At 42.5% G+C, this 22,034-nt stretch overlaps 1 protein-coding gene across 1 annotated transcript in view; it reads left to right on the top strand.

The window, feature by feature from the left end:
- The window catches only part of lmo1.L (LIM domain only 1 L homeolog), a 44,136-nt gene extending 22,586 nt beyond the window's left edge, over positions 1-21,550 (top strand). Inside the window, exons 2-5 of the mRNA XM_041589686.1 lie at positions 6,606-6,669; positions 13,890-14,103; positions 17,817-17,942; positions 21,102-21,550. Coding sequence (XP_041445620.1) covers positions 6,645-6,669; positions 13,890-14,103; positions 17,817-17,942; positions 21,102-21,207 — 471 coding nt within the window. The 5' untranslated portion in view covers positions 6,606-6,644 and the 3' untranslated portion in view covers positions 21,208-21,550. The remainder of the gene's footprint in view (positions 1-6,605; positions 6,670-13,889; positions 14,104-17,816; positions 17,943-21,101) is intronic.
- Positions 21,551-22,034: the final 484 nt, after the last annotated feature.

Here is a 22,034-nt window from a genome sequence, read left to right as displayed (position 1 = left end):
GGGCATTAACTCAAGGGATGAAAACATAATTATGCCTCTTTATAGGTCCCTGGTAAGGCCTCATCTGGAGTATGCAGTTCAGTTTTGGACTCCAGTCCTTAAGAGGGATATAAATGAGCTGGAGAGAGTGCAGAGACTAAGTGCAACTAAATTGGTTAGAGGGACGGAAGACTTAAATTATGAGGGTAGACTGTCAAGGTTGGGGTTGTTTTCTCTGGAAAAAAGGCGCTTGCGAGGGGACATGATTACACTTTACAAGTACATTAGAGGACATTATAGACAAATGGCAGGGGACCTTTTTACCCATAAAGTGGATCACCGTACCAGAGGCCACCCCTTTAGACTAGAAGAAAAGAACTTTCATTTGAAGCAACGTAGAGGGTTCTTCACAGTCAGGACAGTGAGGTTGTGGAATGCACTGCCGGGTGATGTTGTGATGGCTGATTCAGTTAATGCCTTTAAGAATGGCTTGGATGATTTTTTGGACAGACATAATATTAAAGGCTATTGTGATACTAAACTCTATAGTTAATATAGGTATGGGTATATAGAATTTTAATTAAAAGTAGGGAGGGGTGTGTGTATGGGGCTGGGTTTTCATTTGGAGGGGTTGAACTTGATGGACTTTGTCTTTTTTCAACCCAATTTAACTATGTAACTATGTAACTATGTCATTCAGATTGTAGTGAAGGGGAACATTTAATACACAGCCGGTATATTATGTGTGATCCTTTAATGTGCTGTTATTTTACTTGCAGTATTTAGCTTTTTCTTTCCCTTAGACAGTACAGTAGCAGGGTATAGGGAGTGAGAGTTGCCATATTGCTCCTTTTAAACAGTACAGTACAAACATGTACAAGGTGAGAGCTGCCCTATAGCTTGCCTTAGATAATATAGCACTAGGGTATACCAAGAGGGGACTGCCATATTGCCCCATTCATACTATTACAGTGACTTCCTATGGAATCAGTACAGGCCCTTGGTATTTCTCTAACCCACTTTATTGTTTTAAGATGAGCAAAGATTGCTTTTATTTCACCCAAAGTGCCAAAGTCCATTAAAAACTCACAAAGTGCACAAACATAGACGTAGATTCCCAAAAAAAACACTCTTGTCACCCAGCCAAAAGGGCCACAGAAACTCAAGTCTAAGGAGGAGCCCCTTTATCCCTGACCCCCAAGCCAGAAGGTCTGAAGGGGTCAAGGGTCTTCAGATCTTCAAAGATTTCAGTCTGATGGGTCCCAGAGCCCTTAGGCTCCTCCCCCCTTAACTTACTTTCTCTACTGTCTCCATCATGTCCTACTGTCTCCATCTTGCCCTACTGTCTCCATCTTGTCCTACTGTCTCCATATTGTCCCACTGTCTCCATCTTGCCTACTGTCTCCATCTTGTCCTACTGTCTCCATCTTGCCCTACTGTCTCCATCTTGCCCTACTGTCTACATCTTGTCCTACTGTCTTCATCTTGACCCATTGTCTCCAGCTTGTCCCGCTGCCTCCACCTTGTCCTACTGTCGATATCTTGCCCTACTGTCTACATCTTGTCCTACTGTCTTCATCTTGACCCACTGTCTCCAGCTTGTCCCGCTGTCTCCATCTTGTCCTACTGTCTTCATCTTGGCCCACTGTCTCCATTTTGTCCCACTGTCTTCATCTTGCCCTACTGTGTCCATCTTGCACCTACTGTGTCCATCTTGCCCTACCATCTCCATCTTGTACTACTGTCTCCATTTTGTCCTACTGTCTCCATCTTGACCTACTGTCTCCATCTTGCCCTACTGTCTCCATCTTGCCCTACTGTCTCCATCTTGCCCTACTGTCTCCACCTTGTCCTACTGTCTCCATCTTGCCCTACTGTCTCCATCTTGTCCTACTGTCTCCATCTTGCCCTACTGTCTCCATCTTGTCCTACTGTCTCCATCTTGTCCTACTGTCTTCATCTTGGCCACTGTCTCCATCTTGTCCCACTGTCTTCATGTTGCCCTACTGTCTCCATCTTGTCTTACTGTGTCCATCTTGCCCTACTGTCTCCATCTTGTCTTACTGTGTCCATCTTGCCCTACTGTCTCCATCTTGACCCACTGTCTCCAGCTTGTCCCATTGTCTCCATCTTGTCCTACTGTCTTCATGTTTCCCTACTGTCTCTATCTTGTCCTACTGTCTCCATCTTGTCCTACTGTCTCCATCTTGCCCTACTGTCTCCATCTTGTCCCACTGTCTCCATATGCCTTACTTCTCTATCTGGTCCTACTACTTCTATATTGTCTACTTTCTCCATGATGCCCTACTGCCACCATCAAGTCCCATGATACTGTTTGTACCTACCTTGAGCTGCTGCTCTGTGGGACAACTCCATCCAATTCCTTTACCCCTTCAGTTGCAGAATCCAGACATTGACACTAACAGCTCAGTAAGTCGGAAAGGAAATAAAACAGTTTATTTATTATGACATTCAGATTTAATTAAAAGTGCACAGTGAGAGAAGTAAAGAGCAGAATGGGAACACGTGTCTCCCCCTTTTTCCTCCAAAAAAACTAATTAGAGTTGTATTTTAAATTGTTTATGAGTCGTTAATCACAGCCATAAATCACAGCCGTTCTCTATTAAGGCTCCGGGTAGAAGTGTTTATGTCCCGCGTTCTGATCACGGACAAATTGATCCAGAGGTAAATTTATTAAACGCAAGGGAAGAAATCATTAGTGGTTTCTGTAAATATTCCCAAGGTGCATTTATTCTGATGGCTCGGAACTTTAACTGGAACGAGAATCACCCACCGACTGTAATTATTATACGATTCCTGGTACCTTGCTGGGCACGAGAGACACGGGATAAGGGGAAAGTTTAAAGGACAAGTTAAATGTAAAAGAAGATGAGTTATCTATCTTGTATAATTGTCTAAGCAGCAGTCCTGTCCTGCTTTATGGCAGCTGAGATTCTAGCTATCTGTATAACAGAACATTCTGTCCCAGTGGCTGCACAGATCCTATCTGATCCCCATTGTAAGCAGCAGTCCTGTCCTGCTTTATGGCAGCTGAGATTCTAGCTATCTGTATAACAGAACATTCTGTCCCAGTGACTGCACAGATCCTATCTGATCCCCATTGTAAGCAGCAGTCCTGTCCTGCTTTATGGCAGCTGAGATTCTAGCTATCTGTATAACAGAACATTGGGGGTATTTCTGTCTGTCTGTATGAAAATACCAATAAAATCTGTTGTTGGGGGGGTTAAAAGCTCCAGGTTATTGCTCTTCGGCCCATTGCTCTGCAATTACTTTGCTGTACTCAGTGAGTGGAAAGAGATCATTAGATTCTTTCAGCAGGAACTGAGATGGTTTTTCTTGTAATTGGTGATTGGCCTTTTGTGTTATATTAATGTTTAAATATATATATATATATATGTGTGTGTGTGTTGTGAATCCCCCCTGTCAGACCACCAAAGAAAAAGGCCTAACAGAATATTCCCAACATTAGAATAAAGCCCATTAATCCCCCACTTGAAACATATTAACCACAAAATAAATGTATTTCCCCAAGGCTTTCGGCTCCAGCGCATGTGGGCCCATTATACCGATAAAATGGGAAGTTCATTTCCATGGCAACAATTAAAATCTCATCAAATATATTTTTGGACTGATTACAATATCATGGAAAAGAAAGCAATGAATGTATCTTATGCAGAATTGTCCAACGTGTGTCCTTGTTTCTGCTGCAAAGGATTCTGGGAGTTATAGTTTCATAGCAGTTCAAAGGTTGCAAACTGGATGTTCCCAAATATAGAGATTATTATAAATAGTATCAATGGTGTATCCTCTTACTGTCTATGGGAATCGGTATGGCACCTCCTCCTCCCATATGTATAAATACAAATATACAGAGAAGGAATGTTCTGGGCACACAATAAGCTATACCCTCATACTGTACTGTCTAAGGGAATCAATATGGCATCTCCCTCCTCCCATATGTATAAATACAAATATACAGAGAAGGAATGTTCTGGGCACACAATAAGCTATACCCTCATACTGTACTTTCTAAGGGAATCAATATGGCACCTCCTCCTCCCATATGTATAAATACAAATATACAGAGAAGGAATGTTCTGGGCACACAATAAGCTATACCCTCATACTGTACTGTCTAAGGGAATCAATATGGCACCTCCTCCTCCCATATGTATAAATACAAATATACAGAGAAGGAATGTTCTGGGCACACAATAAGCTATACCCTCATACTGTACTGTCTAAGGGAATCAATATGGCACCTCCTCCTCCCATATGTATAAATACAAATATACAGAGAAGGAATGTTCTGGGCACACAATAAGCTATACCCTCATACTGTACTGTCTAAGGGAATCAATATGGCACCTCCTCCTCCCATATGTATAAATACAAATATACAGAGAAGGAATGTTCTGGGCACACAATAAGCTATACCCTCATACTGTACTGTCTAGTGCAGAACTTTTATTCCCTATTTCTCATTTGATAACAAGCACTAAAGAAATATAATGGAGAATTTCATTTAATTCCCCAAGCCGGTGGCCTACTTTCAATAATAAGCCCCGTGAATAGTGTTTTAGGCGTCTCTCATAATAATTAAACTGTGGCAGCTGCTGAAAGAAAGACCTAAGGACAAGTATTGTGATATAACAAGTGAAATCTATAGGAATTAGAGCAAAACTTAATGAGAGAAAAAAAAATAAAGGGGAAATTCATAGTCACATGATCTGTTAGGCCCAAATACCGGCTTTAAAGCAGACACAGAGGCGGGGAAATTCTGTTGGCTTCAGATAAAAATCATTCTGACCCAATTGGTGTTAAAATCCCATGGCAACCAGTGTGTACCACTCAGTGGCCAAACCGCTGTAGCCTTATGCAGGTCAGGGTTTATCTATCAGCCGGGCACAAAGACATATTGACTTTTATTGGTACAAATTGGATTTCGCTATTCTTTTTTCTTGGAACATAAGAAGAACCTCACGCAGGTGGCTCCAAACGCGTCGAAAGCCGATGATTTGGAATTATTTCCCCTTTTATAATGAGTGTGGTCAGATCTCTCCAAAGCTGAGGAGCAAAAATCCTTTTATTTCTTTATTGTTCATTCGTTTAACATCCTCATCTCCAGCTGCCGGGGTTTATCTTCCCCTTTATTTGGAGGAGATTAGAGTTTCGGCCAAAGGTTTGGGACCCCTCGGAACTTTGCAGATCAATTGGATTCACTTCTCTCCCGGGGTCCCTATAGCAGGACCGAAGGGGAGTCATTTGGGGCTCATTTATCAACACTGGGCAAATTTGCCCATGGGCAGTTACCTATAGCAACCAATCAGTGATTAGCTTTTAAAAGCCAGCTGCAAGTAGAACAATCATGCAGCAATCTGATTGGTTGCCATGGGTTACTGCCCATGGGCAAATTTGCCCAGCGTTGATAAATGACCTGAGTAACCCACTCAATTCCTCTATTTTATTCCTGATACATTTCAGGCTCCGGTTTATAAAGGGGCCCAATGAATAGGGTCTGTCCTTTGCTCTTAAATTTGTCTATTAAGGCCCTTGAGGGGGGCACTCGAAGTAACGGCTCTATTTTATACAATGATACTAAATGGTGCAGAACTATAAGTCCCACGCGGGATGCTGACGCTTTTCTGAGCAATTTCACTAAAGTGGAAAACTGGGCAGCGAACTTGAAAACGACGTTCAGTGTTGATAAATGCGGGGTGGGGACGTTTAGTAGAAATAATATAAAGGTGCGTTGTACACAAACGTCGGGGTCTTCTTAATTGATAAGCGTTTGGGGGTATTTGTGGATAAAAGATTGTGCAGCTCTAGGCAGTGAAGCAAATAAAGTTCTGTCTGACATAAAAAACAGGGGTGAAAACAGAATTTGGACTTTTTATAGATCTTTTAAAATCTTTCTAACAAAAGTTTGGCCCTTAATTTTTGTTTTGGGGTGCAAGAGAGTATTTACAAGACTGGGGCAGCAAATACACTAAAAACGTCCTGGATACACTTAGGAGCAGATTTATCAAGGGTCGAATTTCAAAGTGAAAAAAAGTTGAAATTCGACCATCGAATAGGCTAGTCCGACATTCGAAGTCGAAGGATTTTTAAGATCGTACGATTGTATGATTTTACAAAAAAAAATCCTTCGACTTCTCAAAACTTAGCCAAATACTGGCTCTAGGTTCTAGGAGGTCCCCATAGGCTAACAAAGCAATTCGGCAGGTTTTACGGTGGCGAAGTCGAAGTTTTTTAAAGAGACAGTACTTCAATTAACGAATGGTCGAATAGTCAAAGCATTTTCACTTCGAATCAAAGTCGAATTGGGCCTATTCGATGGTTGAAGTACCCAAAAATTACTTCGAAATTCAAAGTTTTTGAATTCGACTATTCACTTCGAATTCACTTCGACCCTTAGTAAATGTGACCCTAAGGCTTAATCTGATTTTCATTCCCAAGCCAGACTGTGATGTCAATACAGAAGGTTCTATCAGCACCTGAACTTGGGTTTTGCCTTTTGCAGAAGATTATTCACAGTTTTGCTTTATTTCTGTCAATACTTTCAGTTGGAATAGTAATGGCCAAAGTGTATTGTTCCTTTTTAGGGCTCGTGTTGTCTGCGTAACTTGCCTCTCCCGACCAAGATGCAGCCTTGCTTCATAAACAGAGGTTAGTTCCACACTTTTATGTAAATCTCCCAGAATGATCAGGGCACAGGCTGAATAACGGTCTCCCTCTCAGAAGCTGCTCCTGAGATTTGTAGGTCACCAAGAGATCTTCAACAGGGGCCACTAACTACTATCCACATTCTTCCTCTCTTTCCACCTTCTTCATCCCTTCTTCACTTCTCTTCTGTCTGTCTCATTTTACCTGTTATTCCCCTTTTCTTCTCTCTCCAACAGTCTAGACTCTCCCCATCCTCCCTCTTCTCTCCCCTTCTATATTTCTCCTCTCCCCCATTTCTCTCTCTACTCCATAACCCCCTTTCCCTTCTCTCCTTCTGTCTCTCATCCCCTCTCCTTTCCTTTTCTCCCCCAACTGTTTGGCCTTACTCTCCCCCATCCTCCCTCTTCTCTCCCCTTCTATATTTCTCCTCTCCCCCATTTGTCTCTCTACCCCCTAACCCCCTTTCCCTTCTCTCCTTCTGTCTCTCATCCCCTCTCCTTTCCTTTTCTCCCCCAACTGTTTGGCCTTACTCTCCCCATCCTCCCTCTTCTCTCCCCTTCTATATTTCTCCTCTCCCCCATTTGTCTCTCTACTCCCTAACCCCCTTTCCCTTCTCTCCTTCTGTCTCTCATCCCCTCTCCTTTCCTTTTCTCCCCCAACTGTTTGGCCTTACTCTCCCCCATCCTCCCTCTTCTCTCCCCTTCTATATTTCTCCTCTCCCCCATTTGTCTCTCTACTCCCTAACCCCTTTCCCTTCTCTCCTTCTGTCTCTCATCCCCTCTCCTTTCCTTTTCTCCCCCCAACTGTTTGGCCTTACTCTCCCCCATCCTCCCTCTTCTCTCCCCTTCTATATTTCTCCTCTCCCCCATTTGTCTCTCTACTCCCTAACCCCCTTTCCCTTCTCTCCTTCTGTCTCTCATCCCCTCTCCTTTCCTTTTCTCCCCCAACTGTTTGGCCTTCTCCCACAACTTTATCCTCCCTCCTGTCTCTTGTTCTGACTCTCATTCCTTCTCATTCCCCAAATTTCCAAAGCTTTTTAGCCTTAGTCTCCCCTTTCTCCTTATCTCCTTCAATTTCCCATTTTCTGAAGACCGTTTATAAATTGGCTTAGAATAGTATTGTGTGAATAGTACAGAATGTTAAGTTCCCCTTTACATGGTTGTGGGAGTCAGATGCTAAAGTTGAACCTATTTCAGAATCATTGGCGAGTCGATAGAATCAGTGACCCGGTTAACCAGACAATTAAATTGCCATTTTCAAGAGCGCAGCTGTAGGCAGCCCAATAATTCAAAAACTGGATGAAATAATAAGGATCAACCCCCAATTGTCAGTACAGGAGATGAAACCTCAGCACTGAGAGGATTTAACTCCCTAAAATTGCCTTTGTATGTGACTGTTCAACTGCACATGGGCCACACGTATATTAAAGGGGAACTTTACCTTTTAACACTACTTCACAAATTCTGACTTTTTCAAGTTTTTCCTCTATGTATTATTCCTGCCCCAATCAAGGTGGAACAGCCACAGCCCAAAACTCCAACCCCCGACGTGATCCTTTCAGCTCAGGATTGAGTTTTCGTTGAATTCCCTATTTCGTTACCAGCGAATCTTTCCTTCAAGGAGAGCCGACTGTTTATTATTTAGCTCCGTCTGAGTAATTTCCCATAATTGCGTTCTCGTTACACTATGAGCCGGCGCGGCCCGTGGATTAGATAAAATGTACTTAACGATGCTAAATTCTTTATTAGATTCTGCCATAGTCCATTTGAGTGTTTAACTGCACACATGAATTACTGGCTCGGCTAATGCTGCTTTTCAATTATTATTTCACTTTCCCTTTTTTTTTCTCTTCTTTTGGAAGGAAAATGAAGGAGTGAAATAAAATGAGGCTTTGGTGGCCTTTACTATAAGGAGAATATACAGACCTGTGTGATTTGGGTCAGACTGGAGCTCTAGGACCCAGCAGAGAACCTGATCTTGTGACATTGACATGGAGACTGTCTTAAAGGGGTTGTTCACTTTTAAATTAACTGTCAGAATAATCTAGAGAGGGATATCCTGAGACAATTTGCAATTGGTTTTCATTTTTTCAGTTATTTAGCGTTTTATTCAGCAGCTCTTCAGTGTGAAAATTCAGCCACTTGGTTGCTAAGGTCCAAATTCCCCTAGCAACCATGCACTGATTTGAATAAGAGACTGGAATATGAATAGGAGAGGCCTAAATAGAAAGATGAGGAATAAAAAGTAACAATAACAATACATTTGTAGCCTTACAGAGCATTTGTTTTTAGATGGGGTCAGTGACCCTCATTTGAAAGCTGTAAAGAGTCAGAAGAAGAAGGAAAATAACTTAAAAAAACTTAATAATGAAGGCCAATTGAAAAGTTGCTTAGAATTAGCCATTCTATAAGTTACTAAATGTTAACTTAAAGGTGAACTACCCCTTTAAATTATACATAGAAATAAGAAGAGCTGATGGGAAATTTTCCAGACTGGGGCCCGCCAGCTCTAGGATGGTACAGAAGCCAATAGGGGTCATTTATGACTGAGAAGGTGTAAAGTGTATAAAAATGGCTGAAGAAGGTAGGGGACCGCCATTACGGGGGTTACAATAGACACTGTTGTCAAGGGCCCAAAAAGGGGTGGGGTTGTGAGAAGTGGGAGTGGTTTATGGTGTGTTTTAGCATAATTGGGGCTTCATTATTAGCCGATTATTTAGTAGATTCATTGATGACTGCTAAGATGTCTATGTCTACAGAATATTAAAAGGATTATCATGTTGATTTGATTCTTAGATTATGGTAAAATGCATCCCAAATGGATTTGTTTAAAAAAGGGGGACGCTGTCTCTTTAATGGGAGCATGTGACCTGCCAGTGAGCATCTCGTGATCTAAAAGCTTTGCCTTAAACACATAGTCATTTTCACTTCTTTTAGGGTAAAGTCATGGTAATCAGTCCTGGGACCCCCCCAGCTCAACAGGGGCCCCTGGGGGGGACAAGTGAATGTACAAAGGACCTATAGGATTTCTCTTCAAAAAGAGAATAATAAATACCATAAAGGGTCTGTTGTTTCCAGTTACTTTGTTTCCATTATAACAAGCGCAGAAATTGATCTCATTGAGTCGGCAGACCCCCCAACCCACCCCTTAAACACACTGAAAACAAATACAAAAAACATCCTGGCTCTCAGCTGCTGCAGAACCTCCTAGTGAGTTTAATAGAGAACATCATTATGCAATTTCCCCATTTATATATAATCTAATTCAATTCTGCTAAGTTTGTTTTGTTTCCTCTGCCTGAGCGCTGCTTACTTATCTCTCCCAAATTCAATCTTCAAGCTAAATCACTTAAAGGCATCTCCAGACAGCAGTGCTGTAAGTGTCCATGTCTTTCAGATGAATTGTTTAATCCTTTGGGGGAGCCCAGGGTGAAGAAAGGGACATAGTAAGGGTTGTCCATCTGTGCCCACACACATTCATGTAGACAAAAAAAGACAAGGGTTACTTCCCCTTTAAGGCCAGATGCAGTAGGGCAACCCCGTTTAAAGCACATATTGCAGTGCTGGGGGAATAGGCCAATTATGGGCACTTGGCAGGAGATGGGACCAAACTTTGTACATAATTAGCTCTTTTATTTAAAGCAAAGATTCTCAGCAGAGCAACCAATTAGCTGCCCTAAAGGGGAAGTAGAAGAGATTTTGGAGTCGATCCCTTGGGCAATGTAAAACAGTCACATTTCTGCCTCTCACTTTGTTCTGCCGGAAACGTTTCCCTCATTAGAGCTTGTTTGTAGCTCAGCCCCAGTAATGAAGAGCTCGGCGGCCTCACTTATCCACTAACTAGATAGTACTAGATAGGTACCTAATATATAGAGACAAGAGGAAAGTGTTGGAAGGGTTACTGTCTGCTCTCTCTCATTTCCCTACAGAAATAGGGATTGGTAACACTAGATAGGTACCTAATATATAGAGACAAGAGGAAAGTGTTGGAAGGGTTACTGTCTGCTCTCTCTCATTTCCCTACAGAAATAGGGATTGGTAACACTAGATAGGTACCTAATATATAGAGACAAGAGGAAAGTGTTGGAAGGGTTACTGTCTGCTCTCTCTCATTTCCCTACAGAAATAGGGATTGGTAGTACTAGATAGGTACCTAATATATAGAGACAAGAGGAAAGTGTTGGAAGGGTTACTGTCTGCTCTCTCTCATTTCCCTACAGAAATAGGGATTGGTAACACTAGATAGGTACCTAATATATAGAGACAAGAGGAAAGTGTTGGAAGGGTTACTGTCTGCTCTCAGTTTACAGTCCAGCATCCGGTTACAATGTATCAGCTCCATTATCTCTGTTTCTCAACCCAAATATCGCCGGAGCAGCACAACTCTCTGCAGCAAGTGGAACGCCTATGGGGCCATGTGACTACAAGAGACTTTACTTCTTAATTTAGAGAAGTTTCAGGAGTCATTATGAGTGTTCCAGCCGTGACAGGCAGGTTCTTGGCACCATTAATTCTGATAATGTTCCTTCTTGATATCGGCTGAGCAGTGTTTCGGATTCTCATTGCAGTCGGCACGGTGTGTGCACATAAGGGCCTTTGTAGAGAATACTATCCTGAAAAGATCTAAAGGGGATGTAAACCCAAGAAGAATATGTAATTCTAAGCAACTTCCCAAAATCTATCCATTCTCAATTGGGTTATAATATTACCAGATCCCATAAAACTATGGCAGCATAGGTATTCCTCTGTACTAAGCACAATTCAGCAGGAACAGTCCCCTAAGTTTGCTCATAGTCTGTACAGAGAGATCCCATAAAACTATGGCAACATAGGTATCCCCTGTACTAAGCACAATTCAGCAGGAACAGTCCCCTAAGTTTGCTCATAGTCTGTACAGAGAGATCCCATAAAACTATGGCAGCATAGGTATCCCCTGTACTAAGCACAATTCAGCAGGAACAGTTCCTTAAGTTTGCTCATAGACTGTACAGAGAGATCCCATAAAACTATGGCAGCATAGGTATTCCCTGTACTAAGCACAATTCAGCAGGAACAGTCCCCTAAGTTTGTTCATAGTCTGTACAGAGAGATCCCATAAAACTATGGCAGCATAGGTATTCCCCTGTACTAAGCACAATTCAGCAGGAACAGTCCCTAAGTTTGCTCATAGTCTGTACAGAGAGATCCCATAAAACTATGGCAGCATAGGTATTCCCTGTACTAAGCACAATTCAGCAGGAACAGTCCCCTTCATGTCCAATTCTGCAGGAGGAGTAAATTATAGAGTAGCTGTTTAAATGGAGCTCAATGTTGTGAGAGTTACAGTAGGTGCAGGAGCCAGAGTGTCTGTAATGTCAGTGTTGATTCCTGGGAATTATATTTATCTGTTAGGATTAAAGTTGTCACCTTTACCGGAAAAAAATACCGTCATTCCTATATATTTATCTTTTTTCCTGATAAATAACATTGGGATCACTGACCTTCCTATATATTTATCTGTATTCCCTATTAATAACATTGGGATCACTGACCTTCCTATATATTTATCTTTATTCCCTATTAATAACATTGAGATCACTGACCTTCCTATATATTTATCTTTATTCCCTATTAATAACATTGGGATCACTGACCTTCCTATATATTTATCTTTATTCCCTATTAATAACATTGGGATCACTGACCTTCCTATATATTTATCTTTATTCCCTATTAATAACATTGGGATCACTGACCTTCCTATATATTTATCTTTATTCCCTATTAATAACACTGGGATCACTGACCTTCCTATATATTTATCTTTATTCCCTATTAATAACATTGGGATCACTGGCCTTCCTATATATTTATCTTTATTCCCTATTAATAACATTGGGATCACTGACCTTCCTATATATTTATCTTTATTCCCTATTAATAACATTGGGATCACTGACCTTCCTATATATTTATCTTTATTCCCTATTAATAACATTGGGATCACTGACCTTCCTATATATTTATCTTTATTCCCTATTAATAACATTGGGATCACTGACCTTCCTATATATTTATCTTTATGGGGGTGTGACTTATTTTGTGCATCTACCGGGTTCACCTTTGAATTAAATTTTTGTATTAAATTTTTTGTAAAGCCATTGTTATAGAATGGCTAATGCTAAACAGCCTCTCTCCTATTCATATTCCAGTCTCTTATTCAAACCACTTCCTGGTTGCTAAGGTGCGCAACACCCTAGCAACCAGATAGAGGCTGAAACTGCAAACTGGAGAGCTGCTGAATAAAAAGCTAAATAATTCAGAAATGTCAAATAATAAAAAATGAAAACGAGTTGCAAATTGTCTCAGAATATAACTCCTATAATTCTGCTGGGGCGCAATATGATCTGGGAGGGATTTTTTTCTCAATATAGGCACAGTTCCCCTTTACATAACGCAACCGCTATAACTGAGCCTGTGGGGGTCCAATGGAAACAAAAAGCCCCCACTCCCTGCCCCTCATCTTTGGCCTTTACCCAAGATGCACTTTGCCCAAGGGCTCCCAGAGGATCATGGGAAACAGGTCAAAGCTATCGCTCATTCACGTGCCTTTTAAGTGGGGCTGAGAATAAATAGATTTTACCGTTTAAATCTATTATTTGGAAAAGCAGCCAACGCTAGGAGTCAATTAGAGGTTTTGGAATCTTTAATTACGCCGCCGATATGTGCGACAAAAAATTCGACTTTTAGAGCTTTAAGTGTTTTTTATTCTTCTTTTTTTAATATATATTTAATGCGTCCTGACCTCTGAGCCGGCGGCTTTTATTTTGCAAATTGTCAATTGTGGAGAGACGATTAGCGCCCAGCACTCTTATTAACTGCACTTTACTTGTCCTTTAGCAGCTGAAAGGCGCTTATTTATAGAAATGGCGGGACCCGTGTGACTCGTCAGGGTTTTTTTTATTCCCATATATTTCTTTATAACGGGCCTCTTTGCCTTTAAAAGCCTGAGCATTACAAAATGCCCAATAAATCGTTTGCAGTTTCAGCCAATAGGAACACGTTATGATGATGTCACTGGAATATGTTTTTGGCAAACGCAGAAAGTCTTTTAATCAGTCAATGATTTTACCGTTTTTGAAAAATGTTCATATTTCAAAAACAAATATATGTAAATGTTCTCTTAATATGACACAATATTGGACGTATATTAACTTTTCAGCGACTTGTTTGTTCTTCTCCCAGGTGTCCCGATGCTCTCGGTGCAGCCCAAAGGCAAACAGAAAGGCTGTGCCGGGTGCAACCGGAAGATTAAGGACCGGTACCTGCTGAAGGCTCTGGATAAATATTGGCACGAGGACTGTCTAAAGTGCGCCTGCTGCGACTGTCGCCTCGGGGAGGTCGGATCAACTCTCTACACAAAAGCAAATCTCATCCTCTGCCGCAGAGATTACCTGAGGTAAGGGCCCCATTATGAATCCGCTAGGGCCACAGCTCAGACAGTAAAACAATAATATTTACTATCTGATCCCCATTGTAAGCAGCAGTCCTGTCCTGCTTTATGGCAGCTGAGATTCTAGCTATCTGTATAACAGAACATTCTGTCCCAGTGGCTGCACAGATCCTATCTGATCCCCATTGTAAGCAGCAGTCCTGTCCTGCTTTATGGCAGCTGAGATTCTAGCTATCTGTATAACAGAACATTCTGTCCCAGTGGCTGCACAGATCCTATCTGATCCCCATTGTAAGCAGCAGTCCTGTCCTGCTTTATGGCAGCTGAGATTCTAGCTATCTGTATAACAGAACATTCTGTCCCAGTGGCTGCACAGATCCTATCTGATCCCCATTGTAAGCAGCAGTCCTGTCCTGCTTTATGGCAGCTGAGATTCTAGCTATCTGTATAACAGAACATTCTGTCCCAGTGGCTGCACAGATCCTATCTGATCCCCATTGTAAGCAGCAGTCCTGTCCTGCTTTATGGCAGCTGAGATTCTAGCTATCTGTATAACAGAACATTCTGTCCCAGTGGCTGCACAGATCCTATCTGATCCCCATTGTAAGCAGCAGTCCTGTCCTGCTTTATGGGCAGCTGAGATTCTAGCTATCTGTATAACAGAACATTCTGTCCCAGTGGCTGCACAGATCCTATCTGATCCCCATTGTAAGCAGCAGTCCTGTCCTGCTTTATGGCAGCTGAGATTCTAGCTATCCGTATAACAGACTTTGAGACACAAATAAAATCTCTTTACTATTAGTCCCATCCCTTTAATGCTCACTTATTGGAGACTTAAATTAATTTCTCCCACAATGATTTAAGACAGAACCAATAACTAAGAGAAGTGAAGCTGCTCGGGGCCCAGAGTGAAACCAATTGAAAACATTTATAAAAAAAAAAATTTCCCCTTCAGGTTCTGCTCAGTAAGTCATTATGTGCCACATAATAGAATTATGGGGGTTTTGGAAGGGAGTAGGGAATTTAGCAGCAATATTGTGCGTGATCCTTGGGAAACCCTGACATTGAAAGATGTAACTGACAGTTAGTGGAGGGAGGGTGGCAGTTTGGACATCTCATTGCTGCCCATAGAGTTAGAAGTGAATCAGACGGGGCTCATTTATCACGTACAGGTCTCTCCTCTAAAGTGTTTATCTTTTGTTATTATTATTATTATTATTATCATTTTATATATATATATATATAGCGGCGGCACATTGCACTGTGTTTTTTACAGTTGCTCCGCCCTTGTAAAACTGCCGTCTTTATCTGCCGCATTTTCACATTTTCCCCCTGTAATTTAATGTCTCGGTACATCTCTGAAAGGGAATAAAGGACTCGGCTCTATTTTAACATCAAATAATAGACTTTAAAAAAAAAATGTCAAACTCCTCGTCGTTATATGGTTTCCCCCCACCGCGCCGGCCTTTCTCCTTCACAGCGAGGGGAGCCAAACGTTATGGTAGTGTCGGCCCCCAATTACAGGGAGATTTGTAAGGATCAAAAACTTTCTACGAGGACCCAAAACGGAGTTAATGATCCAAAAGATTCCCGACCCCAAAGAGTTAAATTGTTACAGGAATGTATCAGCGAGCATGCTTCACCGAAAAAAACTTTGCGAATTTACTGCGAAATTCATGAAACGGTAAAAAAAAATCACGAAACATATTGAAGTCAATGGGCATCAAAATAATTTTGACGTGCGTCAATCTTGACGCCAGCGACAATGTTTATACGAGCGACTATTTGGTCCAAATGCATTAAAGTCAATGGGCGTTCGGATAATTTTGAAGTGCGCCAATTTTATTTTATTGCGCATCCGGCGCAGTTTCGCAAATTAATTCGCCTGCAGGGAAACGAGGAAATTTGCCGTCAATTCATGTCTGGGGAATTTATTCGCCCGTCACTACCAAAAGGAAATTTGGGGTGACCGCTTATTTAGTGGCTTCATACTGATAGCAGAACAGCGGGTCGGGTACCCGTTGGTTACCAACAAAAACCTGCAGTACCCTGAGGGTAGAAGTTTCTGGAGCGGGTATAGATGCGGGTCGGCGGTTCTCCGGGTTGCAGATGGAGAACCCTAAAAGAACAAAGAGGGGGCCACTCTAATCTCAATATATAATATGATATTAATGGTCTCATTCTGGGGTTAAATCAGTGAGGGAACCTGCGACTGAGAGATGTGATTGGGCAGAGGGGAATAAAGTGAGGAATTTCTTGTTGTGTTTGAGTCAAGACACGACGACCCCATGTCCCCCCGTCATTCCTGACCTGCCCCCCAGGAGGAGAATGAGAGACTGAAGGAGTTTATTGAGTTGCGTTTCTATCAGACACATAATTAACATATTGATTTGCAGTATTTAAAGGGATAAGTTCCTGTTCCGGAGAAATAATTCAGCTCACGAGTCAATGGAGGTTTTTATTTGTGGTTGGAATAAATTGGTTCTTCTCCTGAGGCACAGTCTATAAAGTATGTTGACCCCCCAATACACTTTATAGACTGTCCCCCAAGGCCTCTTGGCACCCCTATAAGAAGGATTTAGGTTATAGCAGAAGTTTTAGGAAGGAAAATTCCAAAATTCCTTTCACCAACAAGGTTTTGATCATCAACTATATTAATAGCACCCCAAATTTACTGCTGTGTCTGCTAGACTTGGGGTGCTTTGTCCTGGCACTGGGGGTGATTCCCTGGTGATAATGGGCCCAGTCAGATAAATCTGAACCTCCCTAGATTGCAATCCAGAATTCATAGGGAGAGAAGACGGAGGATGGGGGAGGGTAAGGCCAAACAGTTGGGGAGAAAAGGAAAGGAGAGGGGATGAGAGACAGAAGGAGAGAAGGGAAAGGGGGTTAGGGAGTAGAGAGACAAATGGGGGAGAGGAGAAATATAGAAGGGGAGAGAAGAGGGAGGATGGGGGAGAGTAAGACCAAACAGTTGGGGGAGAAAAGAAGAGGGGATGAGAGACAGAAGGAGAGAAGGGAAAGGGGGTTAGGGAGTAGAAAGACAAATGGGGGAGAGGAGAAATATAGAAGGGGAGAGAAGAGGGAGGATGGGTGAGAGTAAGGCCAAACAGTTGGGGGAGAAAAGGAAAGGAGAGGGGATGAGAGACAGAAGGAGAGAAGGGAAAGGGGTTAGGGAGTAGAGAGACAAATGGGGGAGAGGAGAAATATAGAAGGGGAGAGAAGAGGGAGGATGGGGAGAGTAAGGCCAAACAGTTGGGGGAGAAAAGGAAAGGAGAGGGGATGAGAGACAGAAGGAGAGAAGGGAAAGGGGGTTAGGGAGTAGAGAGACAAATGGGGGAGAGGAGAAATATAGAAGGGGGGAGAAGAGGGAGGATGGGGGAGAGTAAGGCCAAACAGTTGGGGGAGAAAAGGAAAGGAGAGGGGATGAGAGACAGAAGGAGAGAAGGGAAAGGGGGGTTAGGGAGTAGAGAGACAAATGGGGGAGAGGAGAGAAGGGAGAACTTGTTTTGAGAAATGTAGTCAGACGGGGGATCTGGGTGCAGGTCACATTCCTGATTCAGCAGAAGAAAGAAGAAATAGATTATAGTGGCAGTTTTCCTTTAATTTGGCCTTGAATATTTGCACAATGTGCAATATTTGATTTAGCTAATTACATGTAATTAGTCCATGCTCTATTTAATTAGAAATTCCTCACCAATACGTCTCTCTCTCGACAGGCTGTTTGGCACCACGGGAAATTGTGCCGCTTGCAGTAAACTGATCCCTGCGTTTGAGATGGTGATGAGAGCGAGAGATAATGTTTATCACCTGGACTGTTTCGCCTGCCAACTCTGTAACCAGAGGTGAGAACTGAACTCATTTAATTATATCATGTGACACATATAAATGGCGTGATGGGTCCTGTCCTGCTTTATGGCAGCTGAGATTCTAGCTATCTGTATAACAGAACATTCTGTCCCAGTGGCTGCACAGATCCTATCTGATCCCCATTGTAAGCAGCAGTCCTGTCCTGCTTTATGGCAGCTGAGATTCTAGCTATCTGTATAACAGAACATTCTGTCCCAGTGGCTGCACAGATCCTATCTGATCCCCATTGTAAGCTGCAGTCCTGTCCTGCTTTATGGCAGCTGAGATTCTAGCTATCTGTATAAGAGAACATTCTGTCCCAGTGGCTGCACAGATCCTATCTGATCCCCATTGTAAGCAGCAGTCCTGTCCTGCTTTATGGCAGCTGAGATTCTAGCTATCTGTATAAGAGAACATTCTGTCCCAGTGGCTGCACAGATCCTATCTGATCCCCATTGTAAGCAGCAGTCCTGTCCTGCTTTATGGCAGCTGAGATTCTAGCTATCTGTATAACAGAACATTCTGTCCCAGTGGCTGCACAGATCCTATCTGATCCCCATTGTAAGCTGCAGTCCTGTCCTGCTTTATGGCAGCTGAGATTCTAGCTATCTGTATAACAGAGCATTCTGTCCCAGTGGCTGCACAGATCCTATCTGATCCCCATTGTAAGCAGCAGTCCTGTCCTGCTTTATGGCAGCTGAGATTCTAGCTATCTGTATAAGAGAACATTCTGTCCCAGTGGCTGCACAGATCCTATCTGATCCCCTTTGTAAGCAGCAGTCCTGTCCTGCTTTATGGCAGCTGAGATTCTAGCTATCTGTATAAGAGAACATTCTGTCCCAGTGGCTGCACAGATCCTATCTGATCCCCATTGTAAGCAGCAGTCCTGTCCTGCTTTATGGCAGCTGAGATTCTAGCTATCTGTATAACAGAACATTCTGTCCCAGTGGCTGCACAGATCCTATCTGATCCCCATTGTAAGCAGCAGTCCTGTCCTGCTTTATGGCAGCTGAGATTCTAGCTATCTGTATAACAGAACATTCTGTCCCAGTGGCTGCACAGATCCTATCTGATCCCCATTGTAAGCAGCAGTCCTGTCCTGCTTTATGGCAGCTGAGATTCTAGCTATCTGTATAACAGAGCATTCTGTCCCAGTGGCTGCACAGATCCTATCTGATCCCCATTGTAAGCAGCAGTCCTGTCCTGCTTTATGGCAGCTGAGATTCTAGCTATCTGTATAACAGAACATATCTGATCCCCATTGAAAGCAGCAGTTATATGTACAACATGTTGCCCCGCTGGTATCAGTGAAGTACAAAGGACAAATTACAGACAATAATTTTGGATCATTGAACTGCAGACAGTGAAGAATTTCAGAAACAGGACTGTGGAGACCCAAACACACAGACTATTCAATCAACATAAAGAAATACACATCAATCTTCTTGTTCAATTGATTTGCTACATTTTAGAGTTACAGTGTCACCTAGTGGATGAACATTGAATAGTAACTCTAATTTAAAGGGGTATAATGTCCCTTTCTCTGCACTGCTGCCTCTGACTCCTGATACAACTTCCCAATATCCATTCATTCCTCATTCTCACTGGGTTTATAGTTCTGTGTAACTGTCATTGTGTCTGTCCCTTTCTCTGCACTGCTGCCTCTGACTCCTGATACAACTTCCCAATATCCATTCATTCCTCATTCTCACTGGGTTTATAGTTCTGTGTAACTGTCATTGTGTCTGTCCCTTTCTCTTCTCTGCACTGCTGCTTCTGACTCCTGATACAACTTCCCAATATCCATTCATTCCTCATTCTCACTGGGTTTATAGTTCTGTGTAACTGTCATTGTGTCTGTCCCTTTCTCTGCACTGCTGCCTCTGACTCCTGATACAACTTCCCAATGTCCATTCATTCCTCATTCTCACTGGGTTTATAGTTCTGTGTAACTGTCATTGTGTCTGTCCCTTTCTCTGCACTGCTGCCTCTGACTCCTGATACAACTTCCCAATATCCATTCATTCCTCATTCTCACTGGGTTTATAGTTCTGTGTAACTGTCATTGTGTCTGTCCCTTTCTCTTCTCTGCACTGCTGCTTCTAACTCCTGATACAACTTCCCAATATCCATTCATTCCTCATTCTCACTGGGTTTATAGTTCTGTGTAACTGTCATTGTGTCCTGTCCCTTTCTCTTCTCTGCACTGCTGCTTCTGACTCCTGATACAACTTCCCAATATCCATTCATTCCTCATTCTCACTGGGTTTATAGTTCTGTGTAACTGTCATTGTGTCTGTCCCTTTCTCTGCACTGCTGCCTCTGACTCCTGATACAACTTCCCAATATCCATTCATTCCTCATTCTCACTGGGTTTATAGTTCTGTGTAACTGTCATTGTGTCTGTCCCTTTCTCTGCACTGCTGCTTCTGACTCCTGATACAACTTCCCAATATCCATTCATTCCTCATTCTCACTGGGTTTATAGTTCTGTGTAACTGTCATTGTGTCTGTCCCTTTCTCTTCTCTGCACTGCTGCTTCTGACTCCTGATACAACTTCCCAATATCCATTCATTCCTCATTCTCACTGGGTTTATAGTTCTGTGTAACTGTCATTGTGTCTGTCCCTTTCTCTGCACTGCTGCCTCTGACTCCTGATACAACTTCCCAATATCCATTCATTCCTCATTCTCACTGGGTTTATAGTTCTGTGTAACTGTCATTGTGTCTGTCCCTTTCTCTTCTCTGCACTGCTGCTTCTGACTCCTGATACAACTTCCCAATATCCATTCATTCCTCATTCTCACTGGGTTTATAGTTCTGTGTAACTGTCATTGTGTCTGTCCCTTTCTCTGCACTGCTGCCTCTGACTCCTGATACAACTTCCCAATATCCATTCATTCCTCATTCTCACTGGGTTTATAGTTCTGTGTAACTGTCATTGTGTCTGTCCCTTTCTCTGCACTGCTGCCTCTGACTCCTGATACAACTTCCCAATATCCATTCATTCCTCATTCTCACTGGGTTTATAGTTCTGTGTAACTGTCATTGTGTCTGTCCCTTTCTGCTGCCTGCACTGCTGGTTCCCCCCCAGGAGCAAATATTTCTAGATGCTGCAACTCCCTTTGGTCTGACACTGAATTTCTCCTTTCAGATTTTGTGTAGGGGACAAGTTTTTCCTAAAGAACAACATGATCCTGTGCCAGATGGACTACGAGGAGGGCCAGTTGAACGGAAGCTTTGACTCGCAGGTCCAATAGCCCAGGAGGTCGGAGCCGGTGGAAGGGGGGGGATGTTCTGCCGTGAAGAGCGTCTGTCGGCTTTGCCTGCAATATTTTTTTAACTTCTCGCCCCCCCTCCCCAAAGGACTGTATACAATGTAGTACCCCCCTCCCTGTACAACACAAAGCAGTTGCTATCGACGATGTACAGTTGTGAGCACTTAGCTGAGCACTGCATTCGCCTGTATGTCTGTGAGGGTCCGCGGGGGTGGGCTCCGGAAAGGTTCTGTACAGTCTGTTTTATGTATATATACCGAACATTTATTTTATGAAAATGTAATGCAATTTTATTACTGGTGTGAAATTAAAGATTATGAATGTTTTCTGTTTGTTTTCTACCATGTCAGTGACGTGGGGTCTTTATGGTGTCGAGTCCACTCACTGACGCACTCATCTACGAAGTGCACAGTGTTAAACGGAATGTGGGTACAATATCCCTTATAATACATGAGTGATACTCAGAGTTCCCTGTATAACTCAGCCTGCAGCCTTGTGTCTTTATATGGTCACAGAACAACCCCTCAGTGACTTCTAATATCCTTATCATTTACAGTAGGGGGTACATTATCCCTTATAATACATGAGTGATACTCAGAGTTCCCTGTATAACTCAGCCTGCAGCCTTGTGCCTTTATATGGTCACAGAACAACCCCTCAGTGACTTCTAATATCCTTATCATTTACAGTAGGAGGTACATTATCCCTTATAATACATGAGTGATACTCAGAGTTCCCTGTATAACTCAGCCTGCAGCCTTGTGTCTTTATATGGTCACAGAACAACCCCTCAGTGACTTCTAATATCC

Source organism: Xenopus laevis, chromosome 4L, assembly GCF_017654675.1.
Source record: "Xenopus laevis strain J_2021 chromosome 4L, Xenopus_laevis_v10.1, whole genome shotgun sequence".
Classification (NCBI taxonomy): domain Eukaryota; kingdom Metazoa; phylum Chordata; class Amphibia; order Anura; family Pipidae; genus Xenopus; species Xenopus laevis.
Note: the sequence above shows the minus strand (reverse complement) of the source record. Positions and strands in the feature narration are given on the sequence as shown.